This window comes from Antechinus flavipes, chromosome 2 (genome assembly GCF_016432865.1).
Source record: "Antechinus flavipes isolate AdamAnt ecotype Samford, QLD, Australia chromosome 2, AdamAnt_v2, whole genome shotgun sequence".
In the NCBI taxonomy this organism is placed as follows: Eukaryota; Metazoa; Chordata; class Mammalia; order Dasyuromorphia; family Dasyuridae; genus Antechinus; species Antechinus flavipes.
Genome location: NC_067399.1, coordinates 102,023,810 through 102,043,459, shown reverse-complemented (window position 1 = coordinate 102,043,459; position 19,650 = coordinate 102,023,810). Strand labels below are relative to the sequence as shown.

The window sequence follows — 19,650 nt, the reverse complement described above, 5'->3', positions numbered from 1 at the left end:
TTTTGGAAAATCACCTTGATTGTGGTCAGGATTGACTGGAGTAGAAAGAAAGCCTTGAGGCTGGGAGATCTAATAAGCTTTTGAGATAGTCCTTGGAGATGATGAGGGCCTGAACTAGATCAATAATTGTATGAGTTGGGGTAAGATATGGGAAGTGACATATATAATATTTGTGAAAATATAAACAAGATTTGGCTGCTGATCAATAGTGGGGTGAGGAGTGGAGGTAATGCTGAAGAATAATTCAATAATTGGGAGAATGGTAATGGCATTAGAAGTAGTTGAAAATTTGGAAGAAGTATGGACTTGAAGGGAAAACTAAATTCTCTTTTGGATGTGCTGAGATTGAGATGCCTGTAAGAAGAAAGTATGTTTTGAAATATTCTAATAGGCATTTGGTGATGAGGGACTGGAGCTTGGGAGGGAAGACTAAGTAGGGCTAGATTTATTGATAGTCATCTGTATACAAATAGGAATTGATGAGGTTAAGTAAAAGAAGCTGCAGAGAAGAAGTTAATCAACAATGTCAAATAGACCAGAAGAGACCAGGAAGATAAGGATATGAAAAAAGACCATTAGATTCTTAGGAGATAATTAATAACTTTAAAAAGACCAGTTCCAGTTCAGTGATGAGGTTGGAGGGGGAGAAAGGAAGTTGAGGCATTGACTGTAAGGTTTTATTTTATTTCATTTCATTTTTTTAAGGAATTTGGCTGAGAAAGGGAAGAGATATATAGGACCATTAGAAACCAGGTAGGAAATGGTGGGGGGAAGACTTGAGCATTGTTTGTATATTGGAGGGATAGAATCAGTAAAAAGGGAAGAATGAAGATGAGAAAAAGAAAAGTAATAGTAGGTCAGTCTGGAAAGAGACAGGAAAGATGGAATCATTTGGGTGCTTGTATAAAATTGTCTTTGTGAAGAGCAGGGTCCTCTCTTCATCAGCAGCTGGGATAAAGTAGGAAATGCTATGGGAGAAGATGATTATTAATGTTAGGGGTTATGAGATAGGAGAAAGAAGAGTAAAGTTTAGTGGATAGTCTTAATCCTATCCCCCCACCCCAAAGTAAGAGGCAAGGGCTTTTTCTGAGAGAATGGTGATAGAGTATACTGGTCAGAGGCTTGAAGTTTCCAAAAGCTGTTTTTAGGGTGCACTAGAGAATATGTTTGGGAAGGATAAAACATTCTCTTGCTACAATGAGAAATAATGCAGATAAGGTGTAATAAATTGTTGTGGGTCTAGTCAGCATAGGTATTGTGTGTCCGGTTTTCAAAAGTTCTATCTCTGTGTTCATTGGGGTTTATTGTTTTTTCTAGTTTTTCCTAGTTGCTTAGTTCATTGCTAGCTTCTCTCTTTTGCTAATTATATGCTGTGATTAAAAAAAAAATTTCCTTTAAAAACTGCTTTGATTCCATCTTAGATTTTGAACTAAAAGAGATTTTTTGGGGGGAGGTTATTTAGTACAAGATTTTTCCCTTATTAGATGGAAAGTACCACTTGTGAAAAAAAGGAAGACAGATTTTTTTTTTTAATAGCTTTTTATTTACAAGTTATATGTATGGGTAATTTTATAGCATTGACAATTGCCAAACTTTTTGTTCCAATTTTTCCCCTCCTTTCCCCCATCCCCTCCCCTAGATGCCAGGATGACCAGTAGATGTTAAATATATTAAAGTATAAATTAGATACACAATAAATATACATGATCAAACCGTTATTTTGCTGTACAAAAAGAATCGGATTCTGAAATATTGTACAATTAGCCTGTGAAGGAAATCCAAAATGCTGGCAGGCAAAAATATAGGGTTTGGGCATTCAATGTAATGGTTCTTAGTCATTTCCCAGAGTTCTTTCACTGGGCATAGCTGTTTCAGTTCATTATTGCTCCATTGGAACTGGTTTGGTTCATCTCATTGCTGAGGATGGCCAGGTCCATCAGAATTGATCATCATATAGTATTGTTGTTGAAGTATATAATGATCTTCTGGCCCTGCTCGTTTCACTTAGCATTAGTTTGTGTAAGTCTCTCCAGGCCTTTCTGAAATCGGTCATTTCTTACCGAACAATAATATTCCATAATATTCATATACCACAATTTATTCAGCCATTCTCCAATTGATGGGCATCTAGTCAGTTTCCAGTTTCTGGCCACTACAAAGAGGGCTGCCACAAACATTCGTGCACATACAGATCCCTTTCCCTTCTTTATGATCTCTTTGGGATACAAGCCCAGTAGTAACACCGCAGGATCAAAGAGTATGCACAGTTTGATAACTTTTTGAGCATAGTTCCAAATTGCTCTCCAGAATGGAAGACAGATTTTTAAAGACAGGAAAAGTGAAGCCTAAAAAGGTGGCTAAGTGGCCAAGGCCACTGAGAGTATATAGTACAATTAAGAAGTTTTTACTTACTTTTTTCTCCAGTCCTCTGATGATATTTTTTCACTCATGGGAATTTATCTGTTATTCACTGTTTTTTAAAAAAAAAAAAATGGTGTTTTTTAAAGTTGCTTTGAAATAAAGATGGAAACTTGGCTATTTTCTCACTTTTGACAAAATAGAAAAAGCCCCCAGCAGGTAGTCAGAAGACTTGACTTTGAGTCCTGGTGCTGTTAATTTGTACCTGAGTAATCTTGGACAAGCCAGTGCCTGTCTGAGCCTCAATTTTTGCAACTAAAAATTTAATGTCTTTCCTTACATCCCCAGTACAGGGACAGGTACGTAGTAAGCACTTAATAAGAGCCTGTTGACTGACCCACTAACTGCAAGTATTAGGCTGAATAGATGATATAAAAGACACTTTCCAGTTTAATCTAATGCAGTGTTATGCTAAACCCTTTGTTCTGAAATTAAATAACTGATTAATGGTAAAGTTTGCGGCATAACTTTACTCCCAGATTTTTGTTATTTTTTTTATTACATTTCTACAGTGTGGTATAATTTAGTTTTTTTGTTTTGTTTTCATAATCAACATTATGAATTAGGCTAACATCTTCAATGCATAGTAGAAACAAATATTTCACTGCATCGTATATTTTATTAAATAGTTACTGTTTCTGGCATGCATTTGAATGTTAGCTTAGTGAGACTAAAAATTAAAGCATTTACGTAATTGTAAAAGGTTGTGGGGGGGGAGGAAGATTTTTTTAAAAAGCTTTGTATTGCCTGTTACTATTTGGTTTTTGTTACGTGAGGATTGGAAGATAATGAATTTGTTATCATTGACTTTATGAAATATTTTGTTTTATTTTATTTAGGTTCTTCTGATTATCTTTAGGATTTTCAGATGTTTCCAAAGAGGTAATAGAGTGAGAATTTATTAGGCTATATATAAAAATAGGAGTTATTTAATTGTGGGAAGTGGAGAGAGAATTGTAGAAAATAAGGGAAGACTTAGTATGTCTCAGAAACCTGACAAATTCTGTATTTTCACAACAAATTCACTACTAGGCTTCAATTCTCCTAGGAATCTTATGGAACCCAGAATTTGAATAATTTTTTCCAAATAGATAAGGGGTAATATGTTTCTATTATTTCTTTTAAAGCCTTAGTAAAACTCATCTCATGTAGCTTTTATAACAAAGGAGGAAAGGAGTGATCCTATGTTAGTCATTTTTTAAAATGTAGGTTTTGCAGTAATGCTTTCCCCCCCCCCCCCCCTGAGGCGATTGGGGTTAAGTGACTTGCCCAGGGTCACACAGCTAGGAAGTGTTTCAGGTCAGGGCTGGTGCTCTATCCACTGAGCCACCTAACTGCCCCAGTAATGCTACTTTTTAATGTCAAAATTCGTGCTGTAAAATTTTCTTTTATGTTCTCATCTCTGAATGCTGATTTATTTCTTTTGCTCATTTGTTTTTACATAATTCTCCTTGCTTTATTATCTGTCCCTTTTTTGTGTTAAATATAATATATGTGTCATAGTAAATGGCTGACTTATTACCTCAGTTGAATTAATATATTACCATGAATAAAATCAAGAGACCATTATGCAGATTGACGAATCAATTTCATGCTGTTCATCTAGGGAAAGTTGTGCCATACTCTGTGTTGCATATACTCATCAGTTGACTTTAGTGAAAGAGACACTAGGAATTGATAAGCATTAATTCTGTTATACCATTACTGGACCATAAATTAAGTTAAGCAAAGCAAAGTATTATCCTAAGGGATCACATTTTAAGAACTATAGTTAGTATAGCTCCACTCTAGAAACCAGTAAACTTTTGACTTAATGTCTGAATCTTGGGTTTAAAATTCAGCTTCAGAAATACAGAATGGAATTTACATGATTGAAATGTGTCAGAAAAAGAATTAGAGGGGTGTGTGTGTGTGTGTGTGTGTGTGTGTGTGTGTGTGAGTGTGCGTGCATGCGCATGCATGTGTGTACATGAATGTGAGAACTTTTAAGCTCAGCATAAGTGAGCAGTTATTAGGAAAAAAAAAAAAAGCTTTGGTAATCTTGAAAAGGTTTTAGACTCATTCTCCTTAACTCCCAAGGGCAAAATTGAAAACTTGTGTGAAAAAGCAAATATATTCATGCTGACTTTAAAGCAACACTTCATAACAATCTATCCAAAAGTAGACTGGTTTGCTTTGAAAGGTAATATATTTCCCACTTATTAGTCTTCTGTAAGTAAAGACTGGAAGCCTTCAAAATGGAGAAGGTAAAATCCATATTAGACCCTGAATGAAGGGAAGGAATTCAGCGAGCAGTAGAAGAGGCCATTTTGGGTATGACTGTTAGCTTGGCGCAAGAAAAGACAGGATAATGTAAGATGGTTCACATTGGCTAGAATTTAGAATAACATAAAAGGAGTAGAAGACAGGCTGAAGCAAGATTATAAATGAGCAAGTTAATGCTTTATTCAGAAGGTAATGGGAAGACAGTAACAATATTGATTTTGAATATAAGAATTAAATAATCAGAGTGATATATTAAGATTTTGTGACATGGAGACCCGGAGAAACTGGAGACAGGGAAATCAACTAGACTGCAATGCTAATCTAAAGGAAAGGTAATGGAGTCTAGAACTTGAAAGACAATCTGAATGAAAAGGAAAAAAGAATGGGAAAGAGGTTAAGAGTCTGGCAGCTAGATTGCATGTGGATCCTAAGGAAATGTAAAAGCTCTAAGAGGATGCTAAGATTTCAAGCCTGAGAGAATTGATGATATAATCAAAGCATTATAGAAGTTGAGAGTATGTATTTTTATTTAGTGGAGGAGTAGGAACTCGCATATAAGACATGAAACTTGACCAGTTCAGAACACGAGTTTAAGGTATTAGTGGATCATGGATGCAGAGAGGTAAAGTGTCAAACATGCATTAAGTGCCTATAATGTGCCAGGCACTGTGCTAAATGTCTTACAAATATTATTCCATTTGATCCTCACAGCTACTCTGGAAGGTAGATGCTAGTTTTAATCTCCATTTTATAGTTATGGAAACTAGCTAGTAGTGTCCATGGTCAAATTGAATGCAAATCTTTCTGGCTGTAGTTCCAATGCTTTAAGCACTGTGCCATCTAACTGTCTCTCTACACAGCTGATTACTGGAATGCAAAGCCAGAGTTCTTGGGAAATAAATTTATATATGTACATTTGTCAGTTATCTTCATAGAAATGATAATTAAAACTATAGAAGTAAATGAGATGGCTAAGAGAAAAGAGGACAGAAACTCAGAGAATAGCAATATTTAGTGAATAGAAACATGAAGAAAAGCTGGATAAAGTGACAGAACAAGCTGTCAGAGATAAAAAGAAAACCATGAAAATTGAGTGTCATGGAAGGTAGGCTTCCATGGAATGAATGGCCAAAATTTTCTGTTTCACTAGGATCAGGTGATATACATAGGACTTATAAAGAAGAAAAAAAGACATTGAATTTGATAAGAAAATCACTAGTGATCTCAGAAGCATCAGTATTGAAAATGCATTGAGGAGCTAGTGTTTGAAATTGGAAGCAGCAGCAAGTGTAGAGAAGCTTAGTGAGGTAGCATGGGGTAATAGCTGAAGAGCTGGCATTGAAAGCCTAGGAAGTGCACTGGATTAAAATTCTTTCTCAGTGCTCTGACAGCCCTCTTAAGATTTTGTGTTACAGAGAAAGTTCTGGTGTGCATTGGTAGAAGTTTCCTTACCTGAGAATCCCCATATTAGTTTCTGTCCAGTCTGTCATTGTCAGTGAAAGAGAGAGAAGAGGAAATTGCTTGAGAAGTAGCTGGAGCAAGGTTACCTTTATAAGGTTAATAGAATACCTTAGGTCTTTTATTGGTAGGTAAAGAAAAGAAGTCAGTAGAATAGGAGAAATAACTGGGAAAGGAATTAAGGATTTGGTAATATCAAGGAAAAGGCCACCTGTAGGTACAGATTTTTTGGCTTTGTCTGGGAGGACCACACCATGCTTTAATGATACACCTTGAGAGTGAAGGATGTGACGCTTCCTTCAGTGGAAAATCTACACATAAAAATTTTGGGGTTTCTCTTTGTACCAGAGAAGTCTGAATTTTTTTTCATTTTCTTTTACAGAATATTTATAGTAGTTTGTCTAAAATTTGGGCTAATTTAAGTGTTTGTTAATAGGCTCTCTGATTTGCCTTAGAGTTTTATCTGAAGCTTCCATAAAACTCCCCTCATTTAATTTTATATGTTCACCCGCATTATACTGAAACCTTGATGGGAAAAAGTTGTGATGTGGAAGGAATAAAAAGTATAAGATGAAGTGATGCTTTGCAAACCTTAAAGTGACATGTAAATGCTATATTATTGTTGTTGTTATTAAATGTCCAATAGTTTATTTTAAAGAAAACTAATATACTTTTGCTGAGTTGTTTATAGTTCATGTTACTTAAATTCAAGCATGTTTTGGGGGAAAGTTTAAGGCTATTAAAATGTAAAGTTTTTTAATATATACTGTATTGACTTGAAATTATAAACTTTTTTTTTTCTTTTAAAGGAAATATAAGCTCAGGCCCAGCTACCAAAAAGCAAGATAATTTTATTTTTAATATAGTTTAACTTTTGGAAATCAGTACCAGATCTACAATACATTTTATAGCTCTTATATGCACATTTTAGAGGTCCTATTGTGAAAAATTTAAATTGTATCTTCTACACTTACTACTAAATATTCTTTCTCTTTACAGTGTATATTATGAGAAATGATTTCTCTAGATTCTGTTTTTAAATCCTTCCAAGAAGGTCTGCAGTTATGTTATTGAATGACATTTTGCCTATGAAAAGAATTCTAAATTTATGTTTTCAAGGTACCTTGGGGTGAAATAGAGATTAATACGCAGAAGTAGAATTTTAAATTTTGTATTAAATATTGTCTCTAGGATGATTATATCTCAAATATTATAATACTTTTACTACTTAAAATCACAATTCTCTACAAAAAGTAAATAATGAGAATTGTTTGCATATTGATATCTTAAGGGGAAATGGAATTGGAGAAAAAAGTGACAAAACTGTACAAAAATGGAAATGTTATAGAAATGACTGGTAGGATATATGCTTTTTAAAAACTCACATTGATTATATGTTTCTTTAACATATGTTTTCCTCCCTCTTTAGATATATTCGGCTTTATGGAAGAAAATTTAGCAAAGAAGATCATGTACTTTTTATCAAGTTATTATATGAGCTGGTATCAATTCCAAAGCTGGAGATCAGCATGATGCAGGGATTTGCCCGTCTCTTGATAAATCTTTTAAAGTAAGTTGGAATCTTTCTGGAATTTTTTTCCCAGAAGGGTTTTTATGAAATTTAAATACATATTCTCTAATGGGAAACTAAATAAAGAATTTCTACTTAGAAACTTTTTGGTGAATACTGTTAATATATTTGTAACTTTATTGTAATAGTCACCTTTTTCCATGATAGATTTCCTGATAACTACAATGAAAATTCATTTCTGAATTCTTTGACTCTTAGACATAGGTTCATAGAACTGAAAGGAACTTCAAAGGACATTAGTTCAAACCGTGCCCAAGGCAGGAACTTTCTCTGCATCATACTCAGCAACTTATTTTTCATTTTTCACTTGATGATTTTCACTGATGGGGCAACTTTGCACCATAAGGCTGTCTATTCTATGGGCAACTTTTTTTTTTTTTTAATAATTTTTTTTTTTCAGTTTCATGTAAAAACAACTTTTAACATGGGTTTTTAAAATTTTGAATTCCATGTTCTCTCCCCTTCTTCCTCCCTGAGAAAACAGACATTTGGAAATAGGTTGTACACATGTAATTGCACAAGACATTTCCATATTGGCCATGTTGTGAAAGAAAACACAGAAAAGAAAAAGACTACAAAAATAGTAAAGTGAAAAATAGTATCCTAAGATCTTCATTCAGATTCCCATCCATTCTTTCTCTGGAAGTGGATAGTATTTTTCATCATTTGAGTGCTTTAATTGTCTTAGATCATTGTGTTGCTATGAATAGCTAAGTCATTTATAGTTGATTATCATATAATATGTGTTTTTTAATATTTTATTTTCCCCAGTAATATGTAAAACAACTTTTTTACATCTGTTTTTAAAACTTTGAGTTCCAGATTCTCTCTTTCCTTCCCACCCCCATTTTCATAAAATTCGTGTTGTGAAAGAAAACATAGGTCTTCCCCCAAAAAACCAAAACCCTCAAGAAAAAGCTTTAAAAAAAAATATGCTTCAATCTGTATTCAGTCACAATCAGATCTTTCTTTAGGTAGATCTTCATAGTATTGCTATTACTGTGTACTATAATGTGGTTGTGCTCACTTTTCTTTATCACTTCATGTAAGTCTTTCCAGGTTTTTCTGAAAGCTTCCTACTCATCATGTCTTATAGCACAGTTATATTCTATCACAATCATGTACCACAACTTGTTCAGCTATTCCCCAGTTTATGGACATTCCCTTAGTTTTCATTTCATTGTCACTACAAAAAATGCTGCTATAAATATAGCAAAATAAAAAGGTCATTCTCTCTTTACTGATTTAAAAAGTAGCTCTTTGAGATACCGACTTAGTAGTGGTGTTGCTAGGTCAAAGGTTATGCATAGTTTTATAGTCCTTTTGAGTATAGTAATAAATTGCTCTCTAAAATGTTTTGGTAATTCACAACTCCATGAACAGTGCTTTCATTAGTGTCTCACTTCTCTCACATTCCTTCCAATATTAATCAGAATTTTCTGTCATATTAGTCAGTCTGAGAAGTGTGGGGTAGTCTCAGAGATGTCTTAATGGTGACTGATAAATTTTTCCTTGTAGAATGTTGAAGTCTCCTACAGTTTTCACCTATAGATGAAAATTATTTATATGGGTTAATGAAAACAAATATCAGAAGTCTTTTTCATATCTTTTTAAGATTAAACATTCTCAGGTTTTCCAAACAGTCCTCTTATGATTGCATCCTTGGATATATTTCAGGAGCAACTGTGAGATTTTTTGTTTCTACCTATTTTTATTTCTCAGTGTCCTTCCTAAAATGTGGTGCTCAGAACTAAGCAATATATTTCTAAATTTTCTAAGAGTTTATACCCAGAAGGAACATTAAAGATCATCTAGACAGGTCTTCTCATTTAACAAATGAGGAAACTGAGAACCATAGTTTTATTTTTATTAAGGTCCTATGGGGCTATGTTTAGGAAAGCCAGGATTCAAATCAGGTTTCTCTGACTCTAAATCTAGGACTTTCCAGTCCACCATACTATTTCTCTTAAAATGAGCTCTGACTGGGCACTGGAGTCAAGCATATTGTACTTAACTTGGTCTGTACTTTTGTGATAGATGAGAGCCAAGAACCCTTTTATACTCAGCTAACATTAATCCATTAATCTCCAGTCCGTTGATCCCTTCATTTAGTTCCAAAAATATCCAAATGTATTATCATCTCTTTTCTCATCTACAAGGATTGGGAAGAAGATTTTGTCAAATGCCTTCCTGTAATTTGAATATACAAACCTTGACATGTCCTAGACCTCAAAAAAACATAATTTACAATGTTATAATATAGGTAACAAATAACTTTAAATTCCCAATAATATAAAACTGCTTTTCCTATCTCATTTCAAATAATGAAACAGCATAGTTTCTTTCTCCTTCTGGCCCCATGCGGCCATTATTCCAATGGACTCCTCCTAAGCTCCAACTTGGCCAGAATTGAAGCTTTCAGAAAAGTCAGATCCTTTTTGCTACATACTTTACCTAATGAGAGGCACATGACCCCTTTCAGGTAAGTTAACAGAACTTCTTTAACAAGCTATTGTTATTTTAAGATCTTATACTTAAAGATAACTAATTCTAGCCTGCATAGGCAACAGCAAAATTTCCCAAATTTAAAATCATCTTTAAATTCATAATCAAGTGTTTTCTCCAGCTGGAGTTCAGTATTAAAGTAACCAATTCCCAAACTTGATCATTGTTCTTAAATTTAACAGGGCTCTTAAGTTAACAAAACAGACAAACAAATTACACAGAACACAGAGCACATCTTAATAGTAAATAACGTAAACCTGGTATATTTTGTTTTTAAACATATGTGGCAGTTTCTCCTTTTCTAACTATTCAAAAACCATTTTGCTAGGAATCAAAAGTCATAGTTGTTGCCCTTTGAGTTTAAAGCAGTTCTTAACTTTTTTGTGTCATGGCTTTTGGCCCAGGCATCCTTTCTCAGAAAAATATAAAATAAAATAAATAAATAGGGAAAAAACCCAATCATTTTGAAGCACAGTTATCAAGATGTTAGAACAAAACAAGTTCACAGTTCGAAGATTGAAAAACTTTGCTTTAAATAATTTATTCTCATTCCCCTTCTGTAGGAAGTAATTTGTTTATAATTAGGCTTGTACAACTTCTCGTTTTCTCTATTTCATCTTTTGAAGGATGAAATTATCAATAAGCCAAGACTTCCTCAGTTGGCCTGCTTTTAGCCTTCATAAAATGCTATAAAATATCTAGAAAGTTGGAAGTTTCCAAATTCCTCATCAATTCTTTAGCTCACTCCTATCTGAGCTATGTGATGTATTTTTGGAAGTCCTTACCTATTTTCTCCATTTGACTTGAGTTTCTATAATATACTTCAATCATAATATCTATTCTATTTTTCTTTTCATTAGTCTTCCATTCTTCCTTCCTGTGAGGATTTTCACATAGGCGTGTGTGTGTGTGTGTGTGTGTGTACGTGTACATAATGATATTCCATAACTTCACTATGTCTTTATGTTGCCTTTGGATAAGATTTATTCTTCCTTTGCCTTAGACAAGTTGTGAAATGCATGACCTAAGTGAATGATCTCCATGTGTCCAAAGTTTACAGGTGGAAGGGACTTTTTAATAGAATATCTGTTCTAGTACCTTCATTTTCTTGATGAGGCCATTGACATCCCAAGAAGTTTTCTAATGTGTCACATGGAATGGCTAAATAAGTTATGATACGGAAAGGTAATGGAATATTACTGTTTTATAAGAAATGATGAGTAGTTTGATTTCAAAAAAGCCTAGAAAGACCTATATGAATTGATGCTGAGTGAAATGGGTATAACCAGGAGAACACTGTACACAATAACAATAAGATTATGTGATGATCAACTTTGATGAACTTGGCTCTTCTAATAATGTGTTGGTTCAAGGGAATTTCATTAGAGTTGGAATGGAAAATGCCAGTCACATTCAGAGAAAGAACTATGGAGACTGAATGTGGATCAAAGCATAGTATTTTTACCTTCTTGTTGGTTTTTTTTTCTTTCTTGTGTTTTTTTTTCCTTGTCTGATTTTTCTTGCACGATATGACAAATATGGTGATGTTTAAAGGTCTAGTACATATTTAACCTATATCAGATTGCTTGTTTTCGTGGGGGGAGGTGAGGGAGAAAAATTTGGAACACAAAGTTTTACAAAAATGAGTATTGAAAACTAGCTTTACATGTATTTGAAAAAAAAAATTACTATTGAGGGGGGAAACACAGCCCAATTGTTAGGATTTGAAGGTAGATACTTTGGTTCCATATCGAGTTTTTCTGATTCACTCTACTTGTTTTTCATTTTGTATCAAATATTTTGTGCATTTCCATTTAGATACCTAAAGCCAAGAATATTAATCCATTTTTGTATTTCTTCTTTGTCACACCTGTAGTAATCCTAACATTTAACTCAGTGGCAATATATAGGGATGTTTTTCTCTCCTTCTTCCCTCCCCCATTTTCATTTTTAAGAACTTCTTAATTATATCATCACCTCTTTAACTAATTCATTCCACTTCACTATATTGCTTCTCAATAAAGATGCATTAAAGTATTAATTTCTTTTGGATCCATTTATGCCCATTGCTTTCATTTACATGGTGAAAAGTAAAACTCTCTTCTAAAATGAAATGCTTTTAGGGGAGGCTTATGCTTTTCATTTTTTAATAATATTTATTAAATGCTCACACCATTCTTGATTTAAAAATAAAATTACAATTGATTTTTAATTTAGGAAAAAAGAACTTCTTTCCAGAGATGACTTGGAGTTACCCTGGAGACCACTTTATGACATGGTAGAACGAATATTATACTCCAAAACAGAACATCTGGGATTAAATTGGTTTCCTAAGTAAGTATTCTATTTCAAATACATATTGGAGGGCTATAGACTTTTAGGGAACTAACTGTGATTTAAAAAAAAAATCAATATTTGGAGTGTGAAATCAAGGAAATTTATATTTAAGCATTTAAAAAATATACATATCTTCCTTTAAGCAAACTTTTATAATTTTATAAAGGATTCAGCATTCGTCCTGACATAATAACTTATTCATATTCCTTGGTTTAAGTCCCTATTTCATGGTTAACTCAAGTGATATATAAACCATGGTTCTTGGGCTATGTGTGGCTTTCACATGCAGCTTCTGGTTCTTTGACCTCTCCCATTGTTGTCTTTGAACCTTATACTAGTCCTTACAGAATGTGTGAATCTTCTGATTAATCCCAGAATGATGACTTTATACCCTCCACCCCCACTGCTTTAGGGTGGGTGTCCTTACCAGTCATCTTCCTCATTTTTCCATTTTTTGGTACATGAGGGTCAAAATAGTATAAATTATTTTTATTTAGAGATATCTGATTTATTTGTTCTTTTACCTCATATTTTGAAAGTCTGTCTTCTTAATGTGACAGAAATATTTCCATTTCCCCCACCTTCCATCATCTAGTCCAGCTCCCTGATATAAATATGAAATGGTCTCTTGGGTTAAGTGAAGAATTTTAACCCAGAACATGTTCTGGTTTTTCTGTTTTTTCTACTTTGCTTTTTATACCTTTTCTCTGCTAAGTTAAGGTTTGTTTGTAAATATCCAGATATGTTCCTTTAATCATTTTATGATGTAGTTCCTCCAGACAGTAAGTATTTTTATAGGTTACCTTTGTATTTATTTCCTCTTGCTTTGAATAAATTTGGTTTAAGTTAATATAAATAATTCTCTATTATTCAAGGGAACGAATCATAAATATGGTGAGTATATTTGTGTTGCTAATCTTTGAGTTTAATTTTAGTTAATAGTTTAAATTTATATCTATCACCTATTGCTAATAGGTGGCATATTTTCATTTCATCCTGCAGTACACCTCTTTGTAAAGTTTCTACGTGGTATAAGGTGCCAGGGCTGTCAAGAAAATTGTAGTTTGTTTATATAGTGGCTTAGAACTAAGATCAGGTGTTTCTTCATGAAGCCTTCCCCAATTCTACTCCCATTCTTAGCTAGAAATGTTCCCCTCTTAAATCTGTGTCACATTGTGTGGGCCTCTCTTAAAGTGTTATAGTGATTTATATACTTATCTCTCCTGTAAGATTGTAAGCTTATTGAGGCAGGAAATGATAGAGGTAAAATGGTAATAGTAGAAAGAACATAAATAATAGCATTTGAGTTTTTACTCCAATGCTTATTATGTGACCATGGGCAAATCATTGCACCTTTCTAGACCTCAGTTTCCTTTTGTCTCAATACTTGCACTATTTCACAGGGTGTTAGGAGATATAGAAATATAAGATGATGTGTGTATGTGTACGTATATGTATACACACACCTCCACATACAACCCATATATAAAAATATATGTATGTATGTATGTATTTTTTTTTTCCTGGAGGAAGAAAGGAATTTCAGTAAGGAAATATATGAGGAGAGTTAATTCCCAGAAGAAAATATATGTATAAAAGGACAGAAGGTAGGAGTAGGCAAAATAAAGAATAATAAATACATAGAATATATGAAAGGAAATAATAATAGGAGGTAAAACAGAAAAGGGTAGGTTGATAAAATTAGGAAGTTTTGATTATAGATTAAATGTGTATGTTGTTATATTAGTCAAGGGGAAACTACTGAAGAATGAGTTGGAAGGTGATGTGATAAGACCTGTACGTTAATTTTAATTGGTGAAAGAAAAATTGGAAAGATTAGCATTAAGGAGATAGATCTGGAAGCTATTATAAAAATAATTTTTAAAAAAGATAATGAAGATGGTAAAAGTTAATGAAGAGTATTCAGTAAAAGATACTGTGATTTGGTAAATAATGGATCATGGTGGGAAGAAGCAGGGTAAAGGAGAGGAAAGTATCACATTTAGAACCTGAATGTCTTACAGAATGTATTAAATCAACAGAAGTAGGTAAGTTAAAAGTGAGCAGATTGGGAGTGGGATAGGACAGTTTAGTTTTTTAACATGTTTAGTTTGAGATACCAGGAGGACATCCAAGTAGTGATATATAGTAGGCATTTGTAAGTGAATACCTAGAATTCAGGATAAAGGACAGAACTGTAGTTGTATTCTTGAAAGTAATCAGTCACTCATCCATTTTTCAAACCTTCTGTGTACAATGTACTCTGGTAGAATAGTTAAAAAAAAAAAGACAAAGTAATCCACAGCTCCTCTCTATTCTGTCCCTCAATTGAGTTGTAAGGATTAGGGTAAAACTATTAGAGCTCTTTGGGAATGGATTCATAATATCCTCGTATTGCATTATGGCATTGGCTTTGTTCTAATTCAGAATTATTATAGAACCAAAATTTTATTGCTAAAAGAAACCATGGAAACTTGGAAATGGTTTAGGTTTAACCCCTTAATTTTACAAATAAGAAAACTGAGGCCCTGAGAGTTAAAGTGACTTAGCCATACTCACCTGGTCACATAGCAGAGGCAAAATTTCAAGCCAGTTCATGTAAATAATCTTAATATTCCTTCTGTCCCATACAACCTCTACTTAGATGGACATTATGTAGCTATTATAAGTCGATGGATTTATTAAGAATATAAGCAGAGAAGGGCATTTTAAAAAATTAATTTTTTATTAGAGCTCACCTGACAGAAGCAACATTGTGGAACAAATGTCCCAGCATACTTCTTTCTGAAATGCTGAAACATTGAAATATCTCATCACTGTTCTGCAAAATCTTTTATAGTCAAATTGTATAATTCTTACCTTTAATCTTTTTTTTCTTGTAATGAGATGGATGAACTATCAAAAATGTTAATCCCTCCTTTTTAAGTAATTTAGCATTTTTATTTTTAGAATTACAAATGAAACTTTGCTTCCCTTTCCCCTTCTGCACTTCAAATATATGCCTCTTAAACCCTAAAATGATTTGTTTTTTTAATGTATGGGTTTTTCACGTTTAAACTGCTACCCAAAGAATTAAGTCCATATATTTAGTGATAGGGCTAAAGCTGGTGCCATTTTCTAAAATGTCTTTATCAAAAAGGGAGGAATTCTTCAAAACACCTGAAAGCAGATTTGTTGGAATAAAAATTTATGCAGTGACTTATAGATATATAGACGTATCAGATATTCATGGGGTAATTTGAAATATTTTTGTGCCATTCCTAGAAAAATTAACTAAAAAATTAAAATGCAATTTGTCTACACTTTATGAAAACTTGAGTAATAGTCTAGACATGTTATTAGACTTCAAGGACTTTAAAAGTGTTTGTAAGAATTTTTTTTCTGAGATTTTCAATGGACCTTTAGACAAATTCCTTAGCCTTTTTTGTCAGTATAGATATATTTTTACAATATAGTCAAATTAGTTAACCAAAATATTTGAAACCATGAAAAAGCTCTATAAAGTCAATTGTTATAATGAAAATATCTTGACATAAAAATTTCTGAAGGACATAATTTACATTTTAAAACAGAAGTTATTTTAACCAACTTCTGCTTTTTAGTGATGCTCTTTTCCTTATGTATTCTTCATTGTTTCTCTAATAGGGTATGTACTTCTGAAGAAATTACATGTTTTATTTCTTCCTGAGTATTGGACATTTTATTGATTTTTCAAATTACTCTTTGAGTTCTTCTGCTTAAAACTGCATTTAAATTCATATTGTGAAATTGCTTCTTCACATACTACCTGAGAATGACACATTCTTGTCTTACATGTGTAGTTTCCTGGAAAAGCTATATCCTTGAACTTAAGCTATTGCCAGACGTGCACTCAAGATTTCTAACTGCAGTGTTAATCTAATACAGTGGTTCTCAAACTTGTGTTTTCAGTATTTTTATCCTATTAAAAATTATTGAGGATCTCTCCAAAGTGTTTTTGTTTATCTGGATTATATTTATAGACATTTACCGTATTGGAAATAAAAACTGTTTTTGAATTTGTAGACCCTCTAAAAGGGTTTCAGAGATCCCTAGGATTCTCTAGACCATACTTTGAGAACCACTGATCTAATAGAATGAAACAAATATTTTCTTTAATGGTTCTATGGTAATTCCATAGAATTCACAGTTAAAAAGGGACCTTAAAAGAGTCCCATGTCCTCATTTTAGAGATAAAGAAACAAGTGTTCAGATCAGTAGAGCTAGGTTTTGAACATGGGTCCTTAAGCTCTAAGTCCTCTAGTCTTTCCATTACAACCACAGTTTAAAATAGAGTGCAAAGCTATTTACTGATAGGCAGTGCGATTAGTTCTCACATGGTGTTTTGGGAACATTGTATTTTCATTTTTGTATATTTATTTGGAGATTAAAAATTAAGTATTTTATTGTTGCCAAGATATAAGCATTTCCTCCATAAATTGTCATTGCTGCGATTATGGTCTTTAAAAAAAATAAGACTTCATTAAAGTTTTTCTGTACATATTTCTTTTTTCATATTCAGTTCAAGTCGACCAGGCTTGTCTTCACCTAAAACAATTGTCCTTAATGTTTTACATAGGTGGTAAGGATTATTACTATGTTTCTTTTGCATGTTTGGTTGGTTATATTATAACACGTGTCACACAGGTATAACTTTTTTTCCTATAAATAATTGTAATGAAAAACCAATGTTAACATTACACCACTGTTGATGAGAATGTCGCACTGTATTTAAACCTTTCTAATAGTGGAATTATTTAGAACTATATTTTGTGTGAAGTGGCAGTTGGAAAATGGCTACCTGCTAATTAAACTGACAAACATCAGAATTTGAAGGTTTAAATGTAAAATGGATAATGTTTGACTAATTAACTTTTGGTAGGACTTGGTGTCCATTTAGGTTTAGAAAAAGCATGTCAAAGTGAACGCTTCTTCAAAATGAAGTGTTTGGAAATTGCTTGATGGAGAAGATTGTGTGAGTAGTAACTATGTTAAGTCATAAGAGAATTAAGGGAAATATGAATTGATTGTAGCAAAACTAGAATTTCCAATATTACCCTATGTGCATTTATTTTCTCTTAAGCAAAGATCAAGTGCAGAATTGGTAGTGAAACCAAAAATTGCTCTGGATATGTGTAAGATCTCCTTGAGATTTGAATGTTATTTGTGATGGTCACATAGCCATCAAATTCTACACTTGAGCTTAGAAAATAAACTTTGTTTCAGGGGCTTAGAAGGTAGATCTCTCAGGAAGCAGAGACCTTCAAGTTTGGTTTAGCCCACTTCCATAAGCCTGCTCCTGATAGAAGGGACTGTCTTTGTAGTCACTCATTTGTTGGAGATATGGCATTAAGTTTGATGACTTCCTAAAGGAATTCATAATAGTACCAAATTTATTTGTAAAGTATTGTTTGAAGGGGATTGTTTTCTTTTAATTTTAACATAACTTTTGTGAGAGAAAATGTGATGTGGGGGCACTCACCAATAAAGCAAAAAGCTTGTTTTCCCTAGTTATTGCATAGATTGTTTTTTTTAATAATAATACCATCATCATCATCAAAAGAGTGGAAGTTAGAATTACGTCTTCATTGTCATAAAATAAATTTCCAACTCTTGGAAAAACATATTGTGATATATTTCACTTCCTTTAAAAATTAGTGAAATATAAACAGTAGCATCTAGCCTTAACCTTTTATTTTATTTTTAAACAGAAACATTGTTCCCTCCATCTTGAGAGATTACAAGAATCACAAAAGGTCAATATACAGATATCACAGGTTAGAGAGACTGTACCCTTTTCTGGATAAAGAACCTAAATCCAATGATACAGACATTTTATGTAAGGATGGGTTTGTAAATTGGCTTTATTTGGAGGAAATTAATCACATTCACACATAACTCACTCTTTTCTGTTGTGTTGGCAGTCACCAAATAATAGTTAGCTGCCTTCCTTTCTAAAATGGGGCAGAGAGAAAAACCATGCAGCATCCAGTGACTGCCTCTTTAGAATTATTTAATCTTCTTTATTCAGTGGCATGAAAACATGTAAAAAGACTGCTGGTGCACTAACAAAATTACTGTAATGGAAACAGTAGGATAATTGTATGGCATCTAGGCCACTTTTAAATGTCATTTATCTATCTAAAAGCAGTAAAACCAATTTGAAGAAATATTTTTAAACACTTTGTACATTGTGTTATGCTCTGACCTGTTGAATAAGTGTTACCCATTTATTCCCTCACTTTGCCATTCTAGAATTTTTTTTTAAAGTGTCTCATAATATTTTATTTGACTAGGAACCTGGATGATTCTCTTCTTTCCTCTATAATGAAATCTTATTAGTTCTCTAGGTAATTTCCAAATTTAGCTTTATGTTATAAACTAGGAGAAGGACTAACAATCTTGATTAAAATTCACTACCTTCGACTTGTGTTGGTTGACCAAAATGTATTGGATGTCTGCTCTGTATCCAGCATGACATTAGGCAATTTTAGGGGTTCTAAAAAGGTATAAACCTCAGCATCCTTTGCCCTCAGGTATTTTAAATCTAATTGAAAAGTCTGGCTGTCTACCAAGAAAAACAAATAGTCTTGGGGACCTGTAAACTAAACTCTTCATCACCATTTTTCTGCCTTTCTGAATTTTTTAGCCTTTTGTCAAAGAGAATGCATTCTCTTTTATAGCAAAATCAACCAAAAATTATATGGGAAATGTTCCATGATGGCTCTCTGGCTGTGGCCTTCTTTTCTTTTTCAGAACCTAATTTTATCAGAGATGTATCCAGGTTTACTAAAGAGTTTGTTTAATCTTATAGTACTTTAGTTTTAAAGGAAAGTATCTCTTCAAGTAATGGAAATCAAAGTTTCACATCTCTTGTGATTATGCTATATGTCTGCTTCATTTTATTTGTGATTTTGTTATTTGGATATCTCAAATTTATTCTTAACTTTTTAGGAAAATTGGATAAACTTTCATGTCACTTGTGTATTATTGAATGTTATTTAATACAGATTTCTGTAAGAACTTCAAGTTTTCATTTGGGGAAATTACCTGATAAT

The 19,650-nt window shown here is 32.9% G+C and overlaps 1 protein-coding gene across 3 annotated transcripts in view; it reads left to right on the top strand.

The window, feature by feature from the left end:
- Positions 1-19,650, top strand: part of PSME4 (proteasome activator subunit 4) — a 112,743-nt gene that overhangs the window by 9,537 nt on the left and 83,556 nt on the right. For all 3 annotated transcript variants that reach the window (XR_007950315.1, XM_051975270.1, XM_051975269.1), the window contains exons 2-3: positions 7,571-7,711; positions 12,455-12,571. Coding sequence is in view for 2 of the 3 variants with exons in the window: in XM_051975270.1 (XP_051831230.1) it covers positions 7,571-7,711; positions 12,455-12,571 (258 nt within the window). In the remaining variant the exon portion in view is untranslated. The remainder of the gene's footprint in view (positions 1-7,570; positions 7,712-12,454; positions 12,572-19,650) is intronic.